Below are 20,638 nucleotides of genomic sequence, written 5' to 3'. Positions count from 1 at the left end.
CCCCCCCCCCCCCCCCCATGCCCCATTCTGCACCCAACCTCTCCCTCCACATCCAGAAGAAGGTTAACTATTCACCCACCTGGACTCCCTTGTGTGTTTGAGATAGTAGGAACTGCAGATGCTGGAAAATCTGAGATAACAAGGTGTAGAGCTGGATGAACGCAGCATCATAGGAGCAGGAACCTTTTTCCCCCATGATGCTGCTTGGCCTGCTGTGTTCATCCAGCTCTACACCTTGTTATCCCTTGTGTGTTCACCCATTTGAGGTTGGGGTATTCTATTTTACTTGCTATTTGAGTAAGGGTTGGGATGTTTTCAGTTTGTTTTCATGGGTGATATACTCCCCAGCTTCTCTAGGTTAGAAAGATTATCTGTGGATTGGTATGGGCAAGATCGGCTGAACAGCCCCCTTCATTGCTATGTCATAGAGTCATACAGCATGGAAACAGACCCGTCCATGCTGAACGTAATCTTAAACTAAACCAATCCCACCTGCCTGCTCCTGGCCCATATCCCTCCAAACCTTTCCTATTCGGGTACTTATCCAAATGTGTTTTAACTGTTGTAATTGTACTCGTATTCACCACTTCCTCAGGAAGTTCATTCTGCATGAGAGTCACTGTCTGTATAAAAAAAAACAAAAATTGCCCTTCATGTCTTTTTTTAAAATCTCTGTCCTCTCACCTTAAGTATGCCCTCGAGATCATCTCGGTTCTATTGCCCTGTGGTGGTGGTTCTTAATGGTTTGGTATTTTCCTTTGATCTGTCTGTGGGCCTGGCTATACCCTTTGCTGAATCCTTAACAATTGGCCATGTTGCTTTAAGAATTTAAAACTTCATTAAAAAGATGTGTGCAACTAGGTGGTAGTCTGCTTTTGTTTTGAAAATTTTGGAACCTGATTTTAAATTCTTAAATGTGGTGATGGGGTTTGATTTTTGCATCATGTGGATTTAATAATTCACCAGAAGAAGAATATATACTTGCTGAGCTATCCCATGGGCTGCTGTGGTGTTTACCCTACAGAGTGCTAATCTCTGGGTTGACTTTTTTTTTTCATTTAGTTTATTGCTGGATATATATTTCTAAGGATTGTAGTTTTCAAAACTTTATAAATAGTAACTGTAGATGCAACTGGAGGTGATCTTCCACGCCAAACAAATGTGGAAACAATTTGACAGCAAGGGGCCACATCAAAAAAAAGGGAAGGAAGTGATCTATAAAAAAATTGAGTTTGACTATTCTGCCCTAGGGCAGTGGTTTTATTCAGCCTAAGATATAAAGAGGCACTTGAGCTGGTTCCCTGAATGTCTGTTTCTCACAGAGCCTTGCCTGCTAGGTGACCCTGTTGGCAAATCTTCAGCATGCTGTATGTGATTTCCTGAGCATTAAATTTTTCGAGTGTGGAGAATTATGGGCAGCGTGCCCTCAATTTTTTTGTAATATGCAATGGATTGTGTGTAATTGTAATGTTGGCCCTTAATCTATGAAAGATGTGCTTTATTCCTGTGGTTTGCCACTCAGTAGAATAGCTTTACTTTATGTAATCAAAAGATTCTTTTACAGATGGATTCAGGCGACTATAGAACCTGCAGGGCGAATCAGAAAAATCAACCAACTTAAGACTCCTCCAGCAAAAAACATGAAGTTGGTGTTCTGCACTTGTGTCTCTGGGTGACTGGGTTCATTAGCATGAGAGACTGATGTCTGATACTAATGATGACACATGGGTATCACTTCCTGCAGAGTAATAAATATGAGATTATGCATTTCTTCGTGCTGTTAGAGATTAAAGGAAATGTAATTTCCCATCTTGGTGGTATTCAAGTTTTTGCAGTTTGAGATTAATTGTTCCCTGTTGCTGGTTTAAATCCTTTTGAAATTTTATTCAAACAATTTTTACTGGTGACTTTACCAAATGTCTATGCTGTATAGTTTGGGAATACAGTTATTATTGAATGAAGCTCCTTTTCATACAAGTTCTTGATGTGCATAGTTTTATTTTCAGTTTATTTTTGTTTTTTATTAACCAACTTGTCAGTGAAGTTTTCAGTTATTTTTATGTGAAAACCTAGCTTACATATGGATAAAGGTAGCTTCAGAATCAATTTGTGCTTTTCAGATTTGTACATTCTGACATCCTTTGTGGAATTTTGCACATCTGTCTCATAGCAAGGAAATGCAATCTAGTGACATGTGACTTGGACAAGGCAACCAAAAGAAGTCTTGAAACAATAGTAATGCATCCTGTACCTGTGAAGATACATTCTGCTTTTGAATTCAGATGGAGAAGCTCCCTGTTCTCTCTAATGATGAGAAATTGATTTGGGGTGGTTATATTTGATTATTATTAGTTTGTATCTACTGTTAAATTTTCTCTGAATTTACCAGTAAGCAGTTGAGCCATACAGACCATGAGAACATAAGAAATAGGAGCAGGAGTAGGTTATTCAGCCCCCGAAATCTGCATCATCATTGTTTAAGATCGTGGCTGATCTTCCCCAAGCTTCAACCTTCCTTTTGTGTCAGCTCCTCGTAGCCATCCGCTCTCCAATTTTAAAAAAAAATCTATTTCCTCTTTAAATACTTGTGATCTAGCCACCACAGCCCCCTGTGATAGTGAATGACTGGAATTCTACTTTCTCTGAGCAATGAAATTCCTTCACATCTCAGTTTTCAATGAGTTGTGGAATGAGGGACAATATCCCAAGTTTGAGATTCCTCCACTAGTGGAAATAACCCAACATAAACCCTTGTCTTGCATATTTTAATAAGATCATCCCTTCTCCTTCTAAATGTTAATGAATAAAAGTCTAACCTGTTTAGCCGTTCTTGATAAGTCAACCCTTTTTATCTCAGGAATCAGCCAGGTGAATCTGTCTTGAATGCCTCCAATGCCAATATATCCTTAAATATGGAGACCAGAACTTTACGCAGTACTCCAGATGTGGCCACTCAAATGTCCTGTATAGTTGTAACAGGACTTCTCTATTTTAAACTCCAACCCTTTGTAATGAAGGCCAAAATTCAATTCGCTTCAATTAATTGCTACACCTGCATGCTAACCATTGTGTTTTGTGCACAAGAACTGTCATATTTCTCTGTAACTCATCTTTTGGCGTTTCTCCATTCAAATAATGGTCTACCTTTTTAGTTTCTTCCCACCCAAGTATATGACTTCTCACTTTTCTGCATTAAGTTCCATCAGCTAAGTTTTGCCCACTTAATTGGCCACCTAGCCTGTTGAAGATTCCTTATGTTCTCCACACAACGTGTCCTCCCTGCTATTTTTGTTTTGTCAGCAAGTTGGATACATTACACTCTGCCCCCTCCAAGTCAGTAAAGTTCAGTGGAAATAATTGTGGCCCCAGGGCGGACCTTTTGGAACTCCATTAGCTGTGTTTCTGACCTGAAAATGACCAATTAATCCTAACTGTCCTTTTTTTTTTGTGATAACCAATGTTCAATCCATGCTGATACCATACCCCTGATACTGAGTTCCTGTGTTGTACAGTAGTCCTTTTATGTGGCACTTCATTGAATGTATTTTGGAAATCCAGTACCACTGATTTTTTTTTTTTCCCCTTGTATCAACTCTGCTTACTATATCCTCAAAGAACTTTAGCAAATTAGCCAAACATGATTCCTTTTCAGAAAGCCATAGTGACGCTGTGTCAAGCTTTTCTAAATATTTTGCTATATCTTCCTTGGACTCTAGCATATTTCCAACAACAGTTGTTAGGATAACTGACCTATATTTTCCTGCTTTTGGTCTCCTTCCCTTCTTGAACAGGAGCATCAAGTAACAGCTTTCCAGTCTGCTGGAGTCCACTGAAGTTGACTATTGCCCACCCTTTCTCCACAGCCACTTCCTTTAAAACTCTGAGGTACAGACCATCAGGTCCTGACAGCTTGTCTGCCTTCAGTCCACTAGATTCACAAATATTTTGTCCCTTGTGATAGCAGCTGTTATAGGACCTTTTGCCCCATTAGTACCTTCCTTATGCAAAGTCCTGGGAATGTTTATTGTGCCTTCTCGCATGAAAACTGGTGCAAAATATTGATTTATGATTTACCATTTCCCTGATCCTGTTATCCTAGTCGCATCTTTCAAGGGTTCCACACTCGTTAGCTGATCTTTCTTTTTATATAAATGAAAAGGAAGGGTTTAGAGGGATATGGGCCAAATGCTGGCAAATGGGACTAGACTAATTTCGGATATCTGGCCAGCATGGACGAGTTGGACTGAAGGGCCTGTTTTCATGCTGTACAGCTCTATGACCTGTAGAAATTCTGGCTTTTTTGTTTTCATTTTCTTGCCGATTCATTTTCTTAACTAATTTTCCCCTTTTTATTTAAAAACAAAACAAGGATAATCTGAAGTCTGTCAGATCAATTAACTCAGCTGGGATGACCATGCAGGCCAAATAATTGACTTCAGCATACCCTAGGTTAGGGCAAAGGGAAGATGAGCCAACTAGCTAGGGCTCTCTCTTCTGATTACTGCATTCATTAGATATGTCTGGCAAGAATGAAGAATCATGACTTGTGTAAGGTACCAGATGTGCATGTGGAATTACACAAGATTACCAGGCAATGCAAACAATTATAGGCCATTTAGCCTTGAACGTTTACGCCATTGTTAGATTGTGACTGTTCTCCGTTTGCCTGACTTGGTTTCATTCTTCTTAATCCTCTTGCCTAATAAACCTCTACCTCAGTTTTTGGAGGAGAGAATTCTAGTTTTCCACTATTCTCAATGTTGTTGTCACTTCGGTTCAGGCGGTATCAATCAGTCATTGAACCCACAACCAGAAATCATAAACTAAGATGAAACTTCTGTTTAGTACTAAAGAGAAACTGCATTGTCAGAGGAACCATCTATTAGTTTAGACATTGACTTTGCTGTACCAGTAGTTCAGTTGAATGTAAAATATTGCACTTAGCTGGCACTGTTAAGTACATGCAGGAAAGATCTGACATGGCTCACCACTTGTCCCTCAACCAATATGTTAAGTAGATTAACATTCATTCATTTGTTATTTTGCTGAAACACGGATCTGACTTTTCTCCTCCATGTTATCTGAACTGAGCGTTTTTTACTCTTTTTATTTGTATTGTTTGTGAGATTTTGCCTGTGATGACCAGCTATTTAACAGCAGCGCTAGTATTTTTAAATGGAGTGCATTGCTTTTGAAGCAATATGAAATTTAGGAATAGGAGGAAGCTCCTACAGATTTTGAAATTGATAAAGCCCTTAAATTAGAAAATACGAAAACTAGTGTGTATGATAAGAGTTAAACATGACTGTAGATGGGCAGGAATAATTCTGATTTGGCTAATCTGATTCCAGTGGGTTTTGAAAGTCGTGGACGATGTGTTAGTAAATGTTATTTTTACTTCAGCTCCATTTTGAGAAAGTACAGCTGTTTTGCCAATTGTGAATGGTTCGTTTCCCTGTTGGAAACTATTTCTTCCTCAAAGCTTTCTCCTGAGTTAAATCCAGTGTCAAAGTAGATGTTTGCTCTTTAAACGAAGTTGAAAAGCAGCCCTTTACTGCTCTGGAGGAGTCATTAGCTGGAAGTAAATGACTATGCTTTGCTGTGGATTAGGGGCAAACCTTCAAAATGTAAAGCTTTCATCTTATCCCAGCAGGAAGTTTTAGATGTCCTGGTGATGGAATTCTTCTAATGACCTCTGCATAACTGCAAATTACTGCTTCCTCTTTCAAGTGTTTTTATTTCGTAGATAAAACAAAATTTATGACAGGACTGATTGGAGTGGTGGTCGATATATGAGCCAGTGGTTGTCTGGAGCCTGGTCCTTCTCCTTAAATTGTGTGATTGATCTAAATGGAAACTGAGCAACATCTGGTTTCTGTCTGAAGACTGTTGAATGTGAAGTCATTATGTTTAGTATGTTGAGTAATTGGGAGTGTTCTTGAATGGTTTGTCATTTTAAATTTAACTATCTGGGCCACTGGCGAATAGGAAGCCTGGTCCAGCCTACCTAAATTCAGTGAGTCAGCAAGAGGAACTTTTGAACGATGCAAATTCAGTTCATAACAGCCAGCCTCTTTGTTTTTTCATTCTGATGGAGAACAGTAAAATTTCTGCATGCATTTCTGGAAATCATTTGTTAATTGTTCTACTGACCCCAGGATCCTGTTGGACTTCAATAGGACTTCGGTCTGTAATAATTTGATATTGTTTAAATTGAAATCAGTATTTCTAGAATGTTGAGTGAAGTGGAAAATAATGTGGGTCTAAATTATGTGCTTAATTCTTGCAGTTCATTGGTATGCTCAGGACTCTTGAAGAGTTCATTGTTAACGATGCCCAGCAGTCTGAGTCTGCTTTTTTTTTGGTTCCTTCCACCCACCCCACCAGTGTGACTAATCCCCCTACCCCTGCCACCACCTGTCTGTGTAGGTGTTGATCAATGGTTTATAATTGCACAGATGCCAGTAATCTTCGAGTAAGTCACTGGCTAGTTTTCTTGAGAGGCAATGATTAATCACCACTGTAGCCATGCTATCATAATGGAATTAATATAATAGCATATTACAGTTTTGGCGTATTAAGTCTGTCAGCTGCTATGACCGGGTGGGTAGGGGGAATCTACACTGTAACCCACCCTCGGTCAGTTGTGACAAGTATTTAACTAATTGTTGGCATAAAGCTTTGATACTTCAATTAAAAATAGTTTGCTAGGAAATAAAGGAACCAATCTCCAAGGTCGTCTTGAGTGAATCACTTTTAACCTATTAAAAAAAGGGGGATATAAAATGATAATGTAACATTAAACATTCTCAAAGACCAGTAATAAGTTCAAAAGGGCAGTTGTCTGACTGCTACAGGAAGGGCGAATAAAGCCTTGGCAGTTCTTTAAAATTCTTTGGAAGCTTTGAGGTGTTAGATTCTTAATCTGTGACCATTGTGAACTGTATCCTCAGCAGTAACTGGATCTTTAGGTTTCTTGCAGAACAGGCAGGTGAGTCTTTCATCTCCCAATATTTAAAATTTTCATGCACATCAGTTAAACAGGAGATGCTGTTTTCTTGATGCATACTCAGTTGCCTTGTTTCAATGTCTTTAGATGAAAATTGTAATTTCAAAAGTGCAGATGACATTTTTATTGCACATATGTCTCCTGAAGGTTTCCTCCGTTTGTAGTCAGGTGACCATTAGAGCCATTTTTGATCCCTGTTTCTTCCTTTCTAAAACTGTTTTGGTCTATAAAAGGTCTCTGATTTAACAATTTGGTGATGTTAAAATTCCATTGTCCATATTTACCACTATTGTAAAAGTCTCTTCAAGTTGAAATACAAACTTATACCTGGAGCATTACAGATCTTACAGCATCTGTGGGACAAAACAGTTGCAGTTTCAAGTCTAATGTGACTTTGGAAATTAGAGCTGCCTGGTTATATCCAAGTCCCAGTCTCGCCTCGCCTCTTCTCCTCTCTTATCCCCCCCATCACCCCCAAAAAAGTCAGATCTTTTGAATGCTCCTATGAAATCCATTTCCATCATCTTATCAGGTAGTATGTTCCACATTTTAACTGTTGTTAAAACATACCATTTCCCCTGTAGCTCTTTTGGTGATCATTTTAAATCTGTGGTTATTTTATAATCTCTAGTTGCTGAACCAGAAAAGGGTTCTTTCTACACAGCCCTTTTAACACCTTTCCTCCTTCTGAATACCTCTATTAGGTATGCCTTAACTTTCTCTGCTCTAATGAGGTGGGGGGTGGGGGAGAGAAATGTTTTTTCCAATCTTTCCAGTCTCTCATCTCAGAAACACTCTAGTAAGCTGCCTTTATATCTTCACCTTCCTAGTGTGTTGTCTGCATTTGTAACGTATTCTGAGACTCTGTCAGTGATTTGTAAAGGCTTAACATGATTTCTGTGTCTTTATATCTTATGTCCTCATTTACAGAGCCAAATGTCTGGTATGCTTTAACTGCCATGTTTAGTCATACAGATGTAAAGGGAATGTAATCATTCGTAGTACATCATTCCCATACGCAAGGAAGATTTAAAGTTGTAGTCGGAACTTCTGCTATCATGGTCCGCCTTTTGTTAGCATTCTGGGATGCATCTCATCTGAACTCGATGATTTGTTAACTTTGAGTAACGTTGATCTATTCTGTACCTCCTTGCTATCCAGTTTTGTTCTAGTCAGTGTCTCCTCTTCTGTTATGACAGTAACTTCATTGTTTTCTTTTGTGAAGACCGATGCCTCGCAATGCTAGGGACCTGGGTTCAATTGCAGCCTTGGGTGACTGTCTGTGAGGAGTTTGTACGTTCCCACCATGTCTATGTGGGTTTCCTCTAGATACTCTGGTTGCCTCCCACAGTCCGAAGATATGTAGGTGGACTGGCTGTGCTAAATTGCCCATGGTGTCCAGAATGTGCAGGCTAGGTGGATTAGCCAAGGGAAATGCAGGGTTACAGGAATAGGACAGTGGGATGGGTCTGGATGGGATGCTGTTTGGAGGGTCAATGTGGACTCGATGGGCAAAATGGCCTGCTTCCGCTGTGCATGGATTGTATGATTCCACGATCTCTATCATTCCCTCTGACTTATCAAGATGTTCAGATATAGTAATATAATGGTTGTTACTGGGCTTGTAATTCAGAGGCTTTGACTAACTTCCACAGACAGGAGTTCAAATCTCTTCATGTCAGCTATGAATTTTTCTTGTGGAAAAAATATATCAAGTGAGAAATAAGCTAATGAATCTGTGGAGCTGGTGTAAAAACTCTTCTAGTTCATTACTATCCTTTTTTCTTACGGGCAAATCATCTGCTGTATTTCTGTTTTGACTCATTTGCAACTCTAGATACCAGACCACGGTTGTTCACTCTTTATTTTTGGCTCCCTCGGAAGATAATTTGCAGGGATAGTCAATAAATGCCAGTGTTGTTCACGTCCTTTGCATTACTAAAGAAATAGTACAAAGCTGTTAATTCCCCCTATGAGGATGTGATTTTAATTGGTTAAAACTGTCATATTTTCTGCACTGTCTAACATCATGAAATATTGAGAAGCAGGATTTTAATTGTATGATTTGTATCTCCATACAGGGATAAGACTGTTAAAAGGAATGGCGTCAGGACTAATTTCTCCAAATGTACTCTCTGATGATGAGGAGGTCGGTGTTTGGGAATCGACTGCTGTTGATACATTGAATGGGGCCATTGTGAAAAAACAATTGTTGCCAGAACTCTCTGTCATCTCACCAGGAACGAACACACCAAATTGTGGTGATGCAGGGCAAGTCCCTGTAGAGACGGTTCCAGAAGAGAGAGTGAAGGTTTACCTCCGGGTTAGACCATTCACGGAGTCTGAGCTCGAGAAAGGAGAATCGCAGGTCAGTGGCAGACAGCAGAGTTTTTATTTTTAATAATGTTTTTCAATTCCATTCAATGGGTTTTTTAACATCAGATGCCTCATTAAACTAAGTCTCCTCTGTCTTCTCAGACACAAGATCCTTTGGAGGAACAGGAGTTTATTGGCCAGTTTTTTACCTTCAAAATCAATGTGACTGAAACTGATTATTTCCTGATTTTCTATCAACTTGCTAATGGAACCTTGTTATCTGCAAGTTAGCTGCCTTGCTTCCTACCTTGTAACAGTGAGGACACGTCCAAAGTACTTAATTAGCTGTTAACTGCTTCAGGTTGTCCTAAGGTTGAAAAATATGCTATGGTCTTTTTTATATCTAATTTGTCAAATTAGAAATACTGTAATGCTTTCATTCCAATCTCCTAAAAATTTTTAGTATTGCTTTGTTTCATTTGAGATTTTAAACATAGAAATGCATCGAATTTACGAATCTGAAACCACACCATTTGTCTAATCAAGTGGTAATCTTGCCCACATTAAAATGGTTGTCGTACCTTTCGCCCACCCTGTTCCTCTATTGTTTCAGCTCCTTTTCCCATCATCGAACTATCCCATCTGATCTGCTATATTAAAATAGTTGCTACCTCAGCTACTGACCTTGGGTAAATTCCACAGCCTCTCAACTCTGAAGAAGATTCTGTGCTCTATTCTAAATATATGTTGTGTAATTTACTTATCTATGTATCCTCAATTTTGTCCTGTTAGCTACTGGAAAAAATATACTCCAGTCTACTTCATCTCACTTTTTTCCATAATTTTAAACATTTCTACTATATAGCCCCTTAATATTTTTTAAAAAAGCAAAAAGCTGTGGATGCTGGAGATCTGAAATCTAAAAGACCAATTTATGATTCTGCCCCTTTAATATGTTGTGCTTGTCAAAAAATACCTAAGTGTGTCCTCAATGTTCATTTCCTCATTACCAGGCAGTATCTTCATGAATACCATGTTAAACATCCACTTCCTTCATGAGCGTACTGTGGCAGTAGTGTGTGCTACAAGAATTTACTAAGCCTTCTTTGACAGCACCTCTTAAACCTGCAATCTCTACCATCCAGAAAAACAAGGACAGCCACTACTTGCAATTTCTACCCCCAAGCCATACACTTCCTGACTTGGAACTTTAGTGCCATTTCTTCACTTGTTGGCCAAAATTATAGAGTTCTTTCATGGCGTTATGGGTGTCACAACGCTAGGTGGACAACAGTGGTCCAAGAATTTATATCATGCATATAAACAATTCTCCTGTCCCATCTGGGGAAGGGGGGGTGATCCTGAGAAATTCCCTCTGATCAATTTGCTGTCAAAATTTGTTTTTCAGTTGGACCTTTCACTCATTTCAGTTGGACCATTCATTGAATTATTTCATTAAATTGAAGTAGCAAGTTCAATTCCAAGCTATATAGACAAGGTCTTCTTATCCAAAAGGAAACCACTTTCCAAATGAATCAGTTCTTTGCCTTTGACATAATGAAGTATTACTAGAAGTGAAACCAATCTAATTGAATCGTTAATTTTCCTAGTTTTAAATTTTGGAAACAGTTGCTCAGTCGTGATTATTTTTCAAATTCCCACAGGATTGTGTTCTCATTGAGGATTCTGAAACACTTTTACTGCGAGCTCCCAAGGACTCATTTGCCATGCGGAGCTCGGAGCGCGGAATTGGCCAGGCTGTACATAAATTCACCTTCTCTCAGGTTTGAAATATAAATTTAAATATTCTAATAAGTTCTCAAAATCATTGAGTGAGCCAACCATTTTGTTGGATATTGTCAATATATTGTTGCAATTAAATTTTGATTAACTTGCATGATTTTTTTTCCTGGTCTGTCTTGCTTTTGTTATAAGGGAATGTAATCTAAGTGAGAACACAGTGGGGGATGAAAGTAATTGGGCTACATGAGTTCAGCGAAACGTGAATGTGCTGCATACAACACATTCATTCCTTTAATGCAGGTTAAAACCTGGATCATTCATTCAGTGTTTTGACCTCACCAAAGAATCATCAAATTAACTTTGAAAAATTGCAGCTGCTGGTACCACCTTATCTGTCTTTCCAGTTGCCAGGAAACCGAACCCGGCTCCTTTCTTACAGCTTGCGCTTGTCCAACCTGCAGACCAAACAAGTGTGTGCTGTGAGCTTCATTTCAGTAATTTCCACCGATAGATTAGGTCACTCTGTAATTACTTAGGTGACTTATGTGAATGGAGCTGCTTTAAAATAGCCAGCAGTAATTTTTAATTTTGTTAACCTCCATATAAGTCGGTGATCAACAGGTTTTAAACCAGCAGTCTGGATAGATTCTGTCGGTGTGCACTGCTTCAAATAGGTTTATAATGGTTAGAGTGGTAACATTGCTCCTATTATGATTATAGAACATCTAGTCGTGACAGCTCCTGGCATATGTTTTTGAGAAATTTGCAGAATTCGGTTAGACCTAATAGCTTTATTGGGTTTTCTTAACTGCTGCTTGTGTACCTGACTGCATTATATTTATTTCTCTGGTGTGTTTTCTGTCGTCCCCTAATGCTGTCAATGTGTAACTGCCCCAGTTGGATGTCTTGCATATTTTAATCCTAGATCCTCACTTGTTGCTGATGTGCTTATGTGGCAAGAGCACATATCGTTGGCAGATTGTGCATATCACACTAAAGGCAAATTTTCCAGCCAGTCCATATAGGGACAAGCAGTACAACTGGAATTATATGTAGGAGGGGGTAGTATTTCTATCTTGCTTGTATGACTTCAGTTTCAGTCGAAACAAAGCAGACTGGCCCCCTGGTCCTGATGACTTGCATTCTAAGGTTTTAAGAGAAGAATACATTGAATTGCTTTTGATCTTCCAGAATGGACCCCAGAAATTGGAAGCTGACAAATGTAACCTGTGGCTCAAAACTGTTCCAAGAGAGAAAGTGGTAAACTGTTTGGGGGGTCTGACAACAATTTGTTCTTGTGTCACACCACCTTCTTTTTCGCTGGTAGAATCTCCCAAGGCACTTCACAGGACTTCTATAAAACATAGCTTTGTTTCAAACCACATTATCTGCATAGACATTTCCTAAAATGTTTGGTCAATTAAGATGCTTTTAACACCTCTTAAATGCATACAGGGTTCGAGAAGAGAATTTCCGAGCTTATAGTCTTTGCGGCTATAGGTACAGTGGCTAATGGTGGAACAACTAAAACTGGGGTGCTCATGAGATTTGATTTGGCGGGTGCATATTTTCAAAGGGTTATGGTGTTTAAAGAGAGTAGAGGTATGAAGGGATTTGAAACTAGGACAAACATTCTAACACTTGAGGCCAAGCACCTGACAATCAAATTGGAAGGGTCTAGAAAAGCATGGTGAGGCACAGTTGGCTGAAGTGATTGATGTCAATTATTGGCATTGATTGACAAGTGATTATGGTCTCCAGATCAATTTTTGAACTTTGAGTTAAAGAGTTGAAAAAATGACATAGCAAGATTTCATACTGTGATTAGTTACAGTACTATGGCTAAACACTATATATTTTCTTGTTGTAGACAACTTATCGTTTACAACAGAGGGACCTTCCTCCTTTTAGATTTGGCACATGTTTCATGCTGTGGGATTATAGTCTGCAGTGCTTAGGCCCCAACTATTCCATAAGATCATTATAATTAGGAGCAGAATTAGGACATTCAGCCAATCATGTCTGTTCCACCATTTGATCATGGCTGATATGTTTCTCAATCCTATTCTCCTGCCTTCTCTCTATAACCCTTGATCCTCTTCCAGTCAAGAACTTATCTATCTGTGTCTTAAATACACTGCATGACCTTGCAACAGTTTGCAGCCCTGAGTACCAGTACTGACTGTTGGGCTTGAGTCTCTGGAGCAGGGTGTTCAAACCCTGACATTCTGACCTCGAGGCGTGAGTGCTAACCATTTAGCCACGGCTGAAATATACTGCCTTCCTCAGAATTCCTGAGCCTACCTGTTCTTTTCTCCTGGTCTACAGCAACGATTTGGTTGAGGTAATAAAGTAATATCTCCAAGTTTGCTGACCATTCAAAACTAGGTGACAGTGATAGTGCTGAGGACGATGTAAAGATTATTCAGGACAGTTCAGACAAGTTACATGAATAGGCAATATATGTCGCATGCAGTTTAATGTGAATAAATGTAAATTTTTCCACTTCAAAAAGCAAAACAGAATGGCAGAGTATTATTTAAATATTGATTGGGGAAAGGTTGGTGTATGAAACGCTTAGTGCCCTTGTACACTGGTCAATTGAAAGCAACCATTCGGGTACCGCAAGGTGTTAGAAAGGCAAATAGTATGTTGGTCTTCCTTGCTAGAAGACTTGACTCTAGCAGTTAGGAGGTCTTTCTGCAGCTGTACAGTGCCTTGGTGAGACTACACCTGGAGTGTTGTGTATAGTTTTGGTCTCCTTGCCTATGAAAAACTATACTTGCCATTAGAGGGAGTGCAGTTGAGGTTCACCAGGTTGCTTTGAGTCAATCTTGAGATGGCGGTTTTGTTGTATGAGGTGAGATTAGGGCAATGAGGCCTTTACTCACTGGAGTTCAGAAGAATGAGAAGAGATCTCATTGTAACACAATATCCTGACAGGGCCGAACAGATTCTGTCTGTCAGGATGATGTTTCCCCAGTGGGTGGTCCAGAAGAAGGGATCGTGATCTCAGGATATGTAATTTTGTCCTGAGACAAGGAGAAAGTTCCTCACTCGAGGAAAGATGAATCTGAGGAATTCTCTTCCACTGGAGGTGTGGAGGTGAAATGGGTGTGGGGTAGGTTTATTAGTCTGGCTTTGAGGTAGAGGATCAGCCATGATTGTTGAAGTGCCTCAAAGGGCCAAATGGTCTATTCATGCTCCAATATGTAGCAAACAGTTCACAATCGTTTCCAGCTTCTGCTGGGTTCCTGTATCCTGAATTCACTGACTAACTTCAAGTGATGGTCTCGAGACACTTCTTTCCTCAAACAACAGGAAGATGCAGCATGCCTGAATACACTAGTCATCCTGCCATATATCAAGAACGTATCAGATGACCACCAGACTACTCCAACTGCTAGGAATTGTGGTAATGCACAAACCCACAAGTACACTACAACAACTACTGGCAAGAGCAAAGGATCACATACCCACAACTAACAGGACGAACGTTACTTATAAAATCCCACGTGAGGACTGCCACAAACACTACATCGGATAAACCAGGAGAAAACTAGCTATCAGGGTACATGAGCACCAACCAACTATTGCTTGTTTCCATACATTCGGACAAAGAAGGCCACCAATTCGACTGGGACAGTGTGACCATCCTAGGACAAGCCAACCAAAGGCATGTGCGGGATTTCCTAGAGGTGCTGAACCGGAACTCCATCAGCAAACATGTGGAAATGGATCCCATATACCAACCACTAGGAAGAAGAACCGGAACTGAGGCCAACCACCACATCAGACTGGCCCCCACAAATAACAAGCGGGACAAATCAACAATGCTTCATCGAAGTGCACTGATGATGTTACCTACTATGGTGACAAAACGTCTGCAAACCAACCTACCAGTTCAGCGAACAAATCAACAACATCTTTCCTCAGTTTCAGGTTTTCTTGAATCTATCACCAGCAGTAAAGCTTGTTCTGATTTTGTTTTTCTGGACATATCACAATCTGTGTGAGATTCATTGACTTGATGCCTAAGAATCAAATTCTGATGCTTCTTGGGAAAGTTACAAGGGGTGTGCATTATTGGATTCTTCATTGTGAGCTAGAAATGTTTGGAAACAATTGGTGCAAAGTCCTATTCCTCCTAAGCATGCAATACATCATCACCTATCGAACCTTAACTCATGAAGGAAATCCAATTAAATTTTATTTTCTAAAAATTCTGATGTGGTAAGACTTGTTAGGTTTTATTTATACAGGCAGTCAGAACAATATGTGGAGTATTAAAATGAAATCATTAATTACCATGAACAATTTTAAAAAATCCTGACATTCTTCTGATTTTTAATGTAAACTCCCAACATTTATTTTGTTTGTTCCCTCAGATATTTCGCCCTGAGACAAACCAGAAAATAGTCTTTGATGTTGTCATGAAGAACTTGGTAAAGGAAGCACTGGAGGGACAGAATTGTTTGGTTTATACCTATGGTGTAACAAACTCTGGCAAAACCTACACCATTCAAGGTCAAATACAATTAATGTCTGCTCATGTACTTGATATATCATCTTATCTTGGAAAGAGAGTTTAAGTTATGATTTTACAGGAACATTTTCCATTGTAGGCAGCAGGCGTGACAATGGCATTCTCCCTCGATCACTGGCCATGATATTCAACAGCATCCAGGGAAAACTATATCCCAGGATGGACCTGAAGCCTAACCTCTGTAATGATGTAATTAAGCTGGATAACAAGATGGTGAGGCAAGAAGAGCTGAAGAAGCTTTCATTACTTGGTGCCAGAGAGGTTGGTGCGAATTGTTTATTTTTATTACTGAAAACACATGATTACAAGAGCTTAAATGTGACTATGTCAACTGTAGGTGCCCTGTTGAGCACTATGTAGGTTTGTGCGTGTCAATCTTGTATATTGCAGTACAAAATGTGCTCAGTTTTCCATTTTTTGTGTATTTACTACTTTTGTAACCCATAAAGCTTTCCTATTGCTATTGGATCAAGAGGTTTCTTTATATTCTGTTATTTTATATGAAGTTGTTTGGACTGACTTTCCTTACTTGTGAAACTATGGTACAATTGCACTGGACAAAAATGAAGCAGATAGTTCTACCAGCCAGTTGATATCTTTTCTGAGTGGTTGTAGCAATCTGTTATCCCTGACCATGTATCCTGTGTTTCTCATGTCTTCAAGCACTGATGTAGCCTATTCTGAAGTTTTGATTATTATCTGCTTCAATAAGACCTGTGAGATTAAGTGAATGTGATATATTTTGCACAGAAGGAGATGTAATCCAACTTTTTGAGGACTTTGTTAACAATGTTTGGAAAATCTTTTTTCTTTTTTTATGGCTTGTGAAGGCCAGCTGACCTCTATCAGAGAATGCAGATCAGTCATCACAGTATTAAGACCATGACAGGATGAGTGTGGAGTAATATGGAACTTTGTGCTTGAGATTTCCCCATGTAAAAAGTTGTACATGTCATTTGTGAAACTAATTTTATCAATTATTATTTTTAATTAGGATCTGCAAACTCCATTGAAGAAGAACTTGAGCACAGAGTTTACACTGAGAGCAGCTGTCAGCTGTGATTCTGATAGTGGTATTGGAGGCATGTCCCCTGTCAGTAATGTGGAAGGTGAGGTGGTCCCCCATTTGAAATATCTGAGATTTGGATGTTGTGCTCAAATTGAGATTTATGAGCAGTGATCAATTCTGGATGTTTTCTTTTCACAAATTTCAGCTTTTCTGTAGTGGTCATGAGGGCAGTCTGTCTAAAGTGCTGCAACAAAAGAACTTGGAGTAGCAGTGGTCCTTGGATTTCAGAGCTAAAATATTGCTTTTTGAAATGTAGTCAGTTTTGGTGTATTCAAAATTAAATCACCAGTTAATTGTGTTTGGCAGAGGGATGATCCCCTTTCCCCGCAATTGTACAATACTTTGCAGAGCCTTTCCCAGTTACCAAATTTTGGCGGCTTGGTGTATTCGATGTTTGGATCAGTTCCAGTATACTGTGTTTGTTTCACCTTTGAGTGTTTTTCAACATTTTCAGTCTTGGTGGTCAAGCTGAAACAAGCTTTCAGAAAAATTCTGATTATTGCTTAAATATATGTCTGCAGTGCAATGGAGTAAGTTTCAGAATATCACTATACTTTATTGTAACTTTTTCACAACTGTCTTCTGAAATGTTCATTGGTTTTTACCACCTTTTTTTTGCCCCTTTTACCTTTTGACCTTTCAGAGTCTGCATCTCGCTGGGCTGATCGTGATACAGTTATTCTACGTCAGGAACAGAATGTACACTACTCCATTTGGGTCTCCTTCTTTGAGATTTACAATGAACTCACGTATGACTTGCTGGACACAAGTCCCACTGCAAATGGCAAACGACAAACCTTAAAGCTGTGTGAGGATAAGAATGGAAGTAGCTATGTAAAAGGTACTAATAGCTGTTCACAATTTTTGCTTGTTTTCCATAATAATACCTGAATCATTGTATGTTTGTTTCAACTGTCTGAAAATGGAGATTGTGCTTGATCGTTTTTAGTAAAAGCTCAGTATGTAATGAAGTGAAAGAGAATGAGTTATGTGCTGACTAGGTCCCATGTTCAAATGAGCTATCCTTGATGTTACGCTTGACATTTGCTGAAGCAGGACAGACTTCTACTATTACCATAATTCTGTTCTGAACTTCACTGTAGTGTCTTTTTGGGAACAGTGTGCTAATTGTTTTTATGGTGTAAAGTTTAATATTTACATTTGGGAAAATTTTAATAAGGAGGTTATATTAAGATGATCAGATTATAATCCGTGCTCTGATTTCTAACTTGTACGTTGAGGATAACCTCCGTGTTGTGTGGCACCACACTATGCTCAATGGGGTAGATTTTAAGACACATTTAGCAATTGATGTCTAGGCAGCCATTAGGCACGGTGGACCATCAGCAGTAGAACTGTATTCCATCACAATCCTTAACCCCCTGTTCTGGCTTGCCCCCAGGCTACTATTATCATTAAGCTGGGAAGTCAATGATACTACTTTTAATGTCGAGTCATAGTTAGCACAAAGGATAATATGGTTATTAATTAATCAGTCATTGATTGCAGCTGGCCCATGAGGTAGATATTTTCATGGAATATCTGCAGTGTGGAAGCAGACCATTTGGCCATCCAGTCCACACTAACTTCGGAGAGCATCCCACCCAGATACCCCCCCCCTGCCAACCCTGTCCTATCCCTGCAGTTCCCATGGTTAACCTACCAAGCCCCTGGACACTGGGCAATTTAGCATGGCCAATCCACTTGACCTGCACCTCTTTGGACTGCGGTAGGAAACCAGAGCACCTGGGGAAAACCCATGCAGGCGCAGCTAGAACGTGCAAACTCCTGACACAGTCGGCTGAGGGTGGAATTGAACCCAAATCCCTGGCACTGAGGCAGCAGTGCTAACCGCTGTGCCACCTTCCCTAATCAACCGGAGAGGTGTTGTTGCACAGTTCTGGAGCGGGGGTGGCTTGAACCCACATTTCCTGCCTCCGAGGTAAGGACAACACCTCTGTGCCTCATGAGCCCCACTTCCTCAAGGTAGTGTCCTAGGTCCAATTATTTTGTCTGCTTCATTATTATTGACCTTCTCTCTGTCATTAAGGTCAGAAGTGGGGATGTGTCAGAATCGTGAAACATCCGCCATTCCTAACAGCACTCTGGGTGCATCTACACTACCTAAATTGCTTAAGGCAACTCATCTTCCAGAGGGCAATTGTATATCATTGACAGTACTCTGGATGTTAGTGAAACAAAGCTTCTGTAAAGACTTTTCTTTTGACCAATTCCAAATTTTTGTTTTTTATTTCACTTGTTTAATTTTAGATCTCACCTGGATCAATGTGATGGATGCTGAAGAAGCCTGGAAAATACTGAAAATTGGGCGTAAAAACCAAAGTATGGCCAGCACGCACATAAACCAAAACTCCAGCAGGAGGTAACTTCTTTTCATTCTGGATTCTACCCCTTCCTTCTGTAAATGCAGGCAGTCAGGCCAGACGCTGCAAGATGATTTAAAATGTCCCAGAACATGAATCTCAATGTTCCCATAATAAAAATATTTGCTCCTGATACTTAAGCCTGTGATTTACCACCACATCCTGTCAATTCCTGCCTGCCTGATTTCTTTGCACACAGCAGGGTATTTGAACTAGCATGGAGTCCAATCTTGACTCTGTGGTGGGTAGTTTTTTGACTGAATTAAAATGTTGCCCATAATATTGAGCGGTCAAAATTCTAAGAGACATCCACCAGTTATAACTTTTATAACACTTTTTTTTAGAAAGGGCTAATTTTTGTTTTAGATGAAATGAAAGTAACCATTTCCTGTAAGATCTGGCTATTTAAAAATGTATTTGAGCTGTATTGTTCCCTTGTGTATTCTGATAAACTGCGACTTTATTGTGCAGGGAAAGTATTATAATTGCCTTTTCTGCTTCTACTTCTGCACCCACCACCACCATTTTGTTATATAGCCACAGTATCTTCTCTATTCGGATCCTGCACGTGTCTGAAGATTGGAAGGCTGTTCTTAAAACCAGCGAGTAAGTGTTAATCTGCATAAATATTTTGCTTTTCTCCTGACTATTATTACAGTGTTTGATACAAAATTTGTGGCACAAAAGGCCATTTGACATTGTACCTGTGCCAGCCCTTAAAGAACTTGAGCCCTAATCTTACTTTCCTGCTCTTAATCTGTAGCCTTGTTTTTAGAATTTTGTGTGCATCCATGTACTTTCTTTTTCCCCTGTTTTTCATGTTTTCCCTGATGTGTCAAAAATTTCTGTTTCTGCTAACCATTTTCAGGCAGTGTTCTAGTCCTCCAATCTTGAAGAAATTTCTCCTTTTTTACACCCCTCTGGTATTTACGCTAAATTTATGAACTGGTTATGATCTTTCCACCAATAAACATAGGTCTTTCTAATTCTTCATACTTTTTGTCATTTTAAATTTCACTCAACACTGTCAAGAAAAAACACTTGAATATCCAATCTTTCCTACATAACTAACATTCTTAATTCCTGGAAATCTCAAACCTCTTCTGTATCATTTTCAATGAAATATCCTTCCTGTAATGTGACCAACACTGTACGTGGTGGTATAGCTGTAGCATAAGTCTCTGCTCTTTAATGCCTTTTCTTGGTGAATAAAAGTGTCCAGTGTGCATGCTGAACAGCCTTATTTGCTTTCCTGACCACCCTCTACAATCTGTGTTTGCATTCCTGATTCCTCCCTTTGTCTAAACTTCTCAAATTTCCCATGATTTATTGTGTATTGCCTTGTCTTTCTGCCCAGCCCAAATGCATGATCTCTCACTTATCCAAATTGCATTGACTCCATTTCTGCCTATCTGAGCATTTGATATCTTCCTGCAGTCCTGTGGGATGATCTGCATGTGCTACCATGGAATTCTTTTGAGAACTGTGACTTGCAGATTTAAGTTAAATTAGGTTCCTTGGTTAGTTGTTGCAAGCTTAATTTATGAATGCTGCCTTCCTTTTGTCAATAC

The 20,638-nt window shown here is 39.4% G+C and overlaps 1 protein-coding gene across 1 annotated transcript in view; it reads left to right on the top strand.

Moving 5' to 3' along the window:
* LOC125481539 (kinesin-like protein KIF20A) overlaps positions 1–19,677 on the top strand; it is a 20,267-nt gene extending 590 nt beyond the window's left edge. The window contains exons 2-9 of the mRNA XM_048593236.1: positions 9,091–9,377; positions 10,990–11,109; positions 15,457–15,595; positions 15,694–15,875; positions 16,609–16,723; positions 17,327–17,524; positions 18,955–19,066; positions 19,605–19,677. Of these exons, the coding sequence (XP_048449193.1) occupies positions 9,111–9,377; positions 10,990–11,109; positions 15,457–15,595; positions 15,694–15,875; positions 16,609–16,723; positions 17,327–17,524; positions 18,955–19,066; positions 19,605–19,677 (1,206 nt within the window). The 5' untranslated portion in view covers positions 9,091–9,110. The remainder of the gene's footprint in view (positions 1–9,090; positions 9,378–10,989; positions 11,110–15,456; positions 15,596–15,693; positions 15,876–16,608; positions 16,724–17,326; positions 17,525–18,954; positions 19,067–19,604) is intronic.
* The last annotated feature ends 961 nt before the right edge of the window (positions 19,678–20,638 follow it).

This window comes from Rhincodon typus, unplaced genomic scaffold, assembly GCF_021869965.1.
Source record: "Rhincodon typus isolate 14 unplaced genomic scaffold, sRhiTyp1.1 hic_rhity00002538, whole genome shotgun sequence".
Taxonomy (NCBI): Eukaryota; Metazoa; Chordata; class Chondrichthyes; order Orectolobiformes; family Rhincodontidae; genus Rhincodon; species Rhincodon typus.
This window is presented reverse-complemented; position numbering and strand designations above follow the sequence as displayed.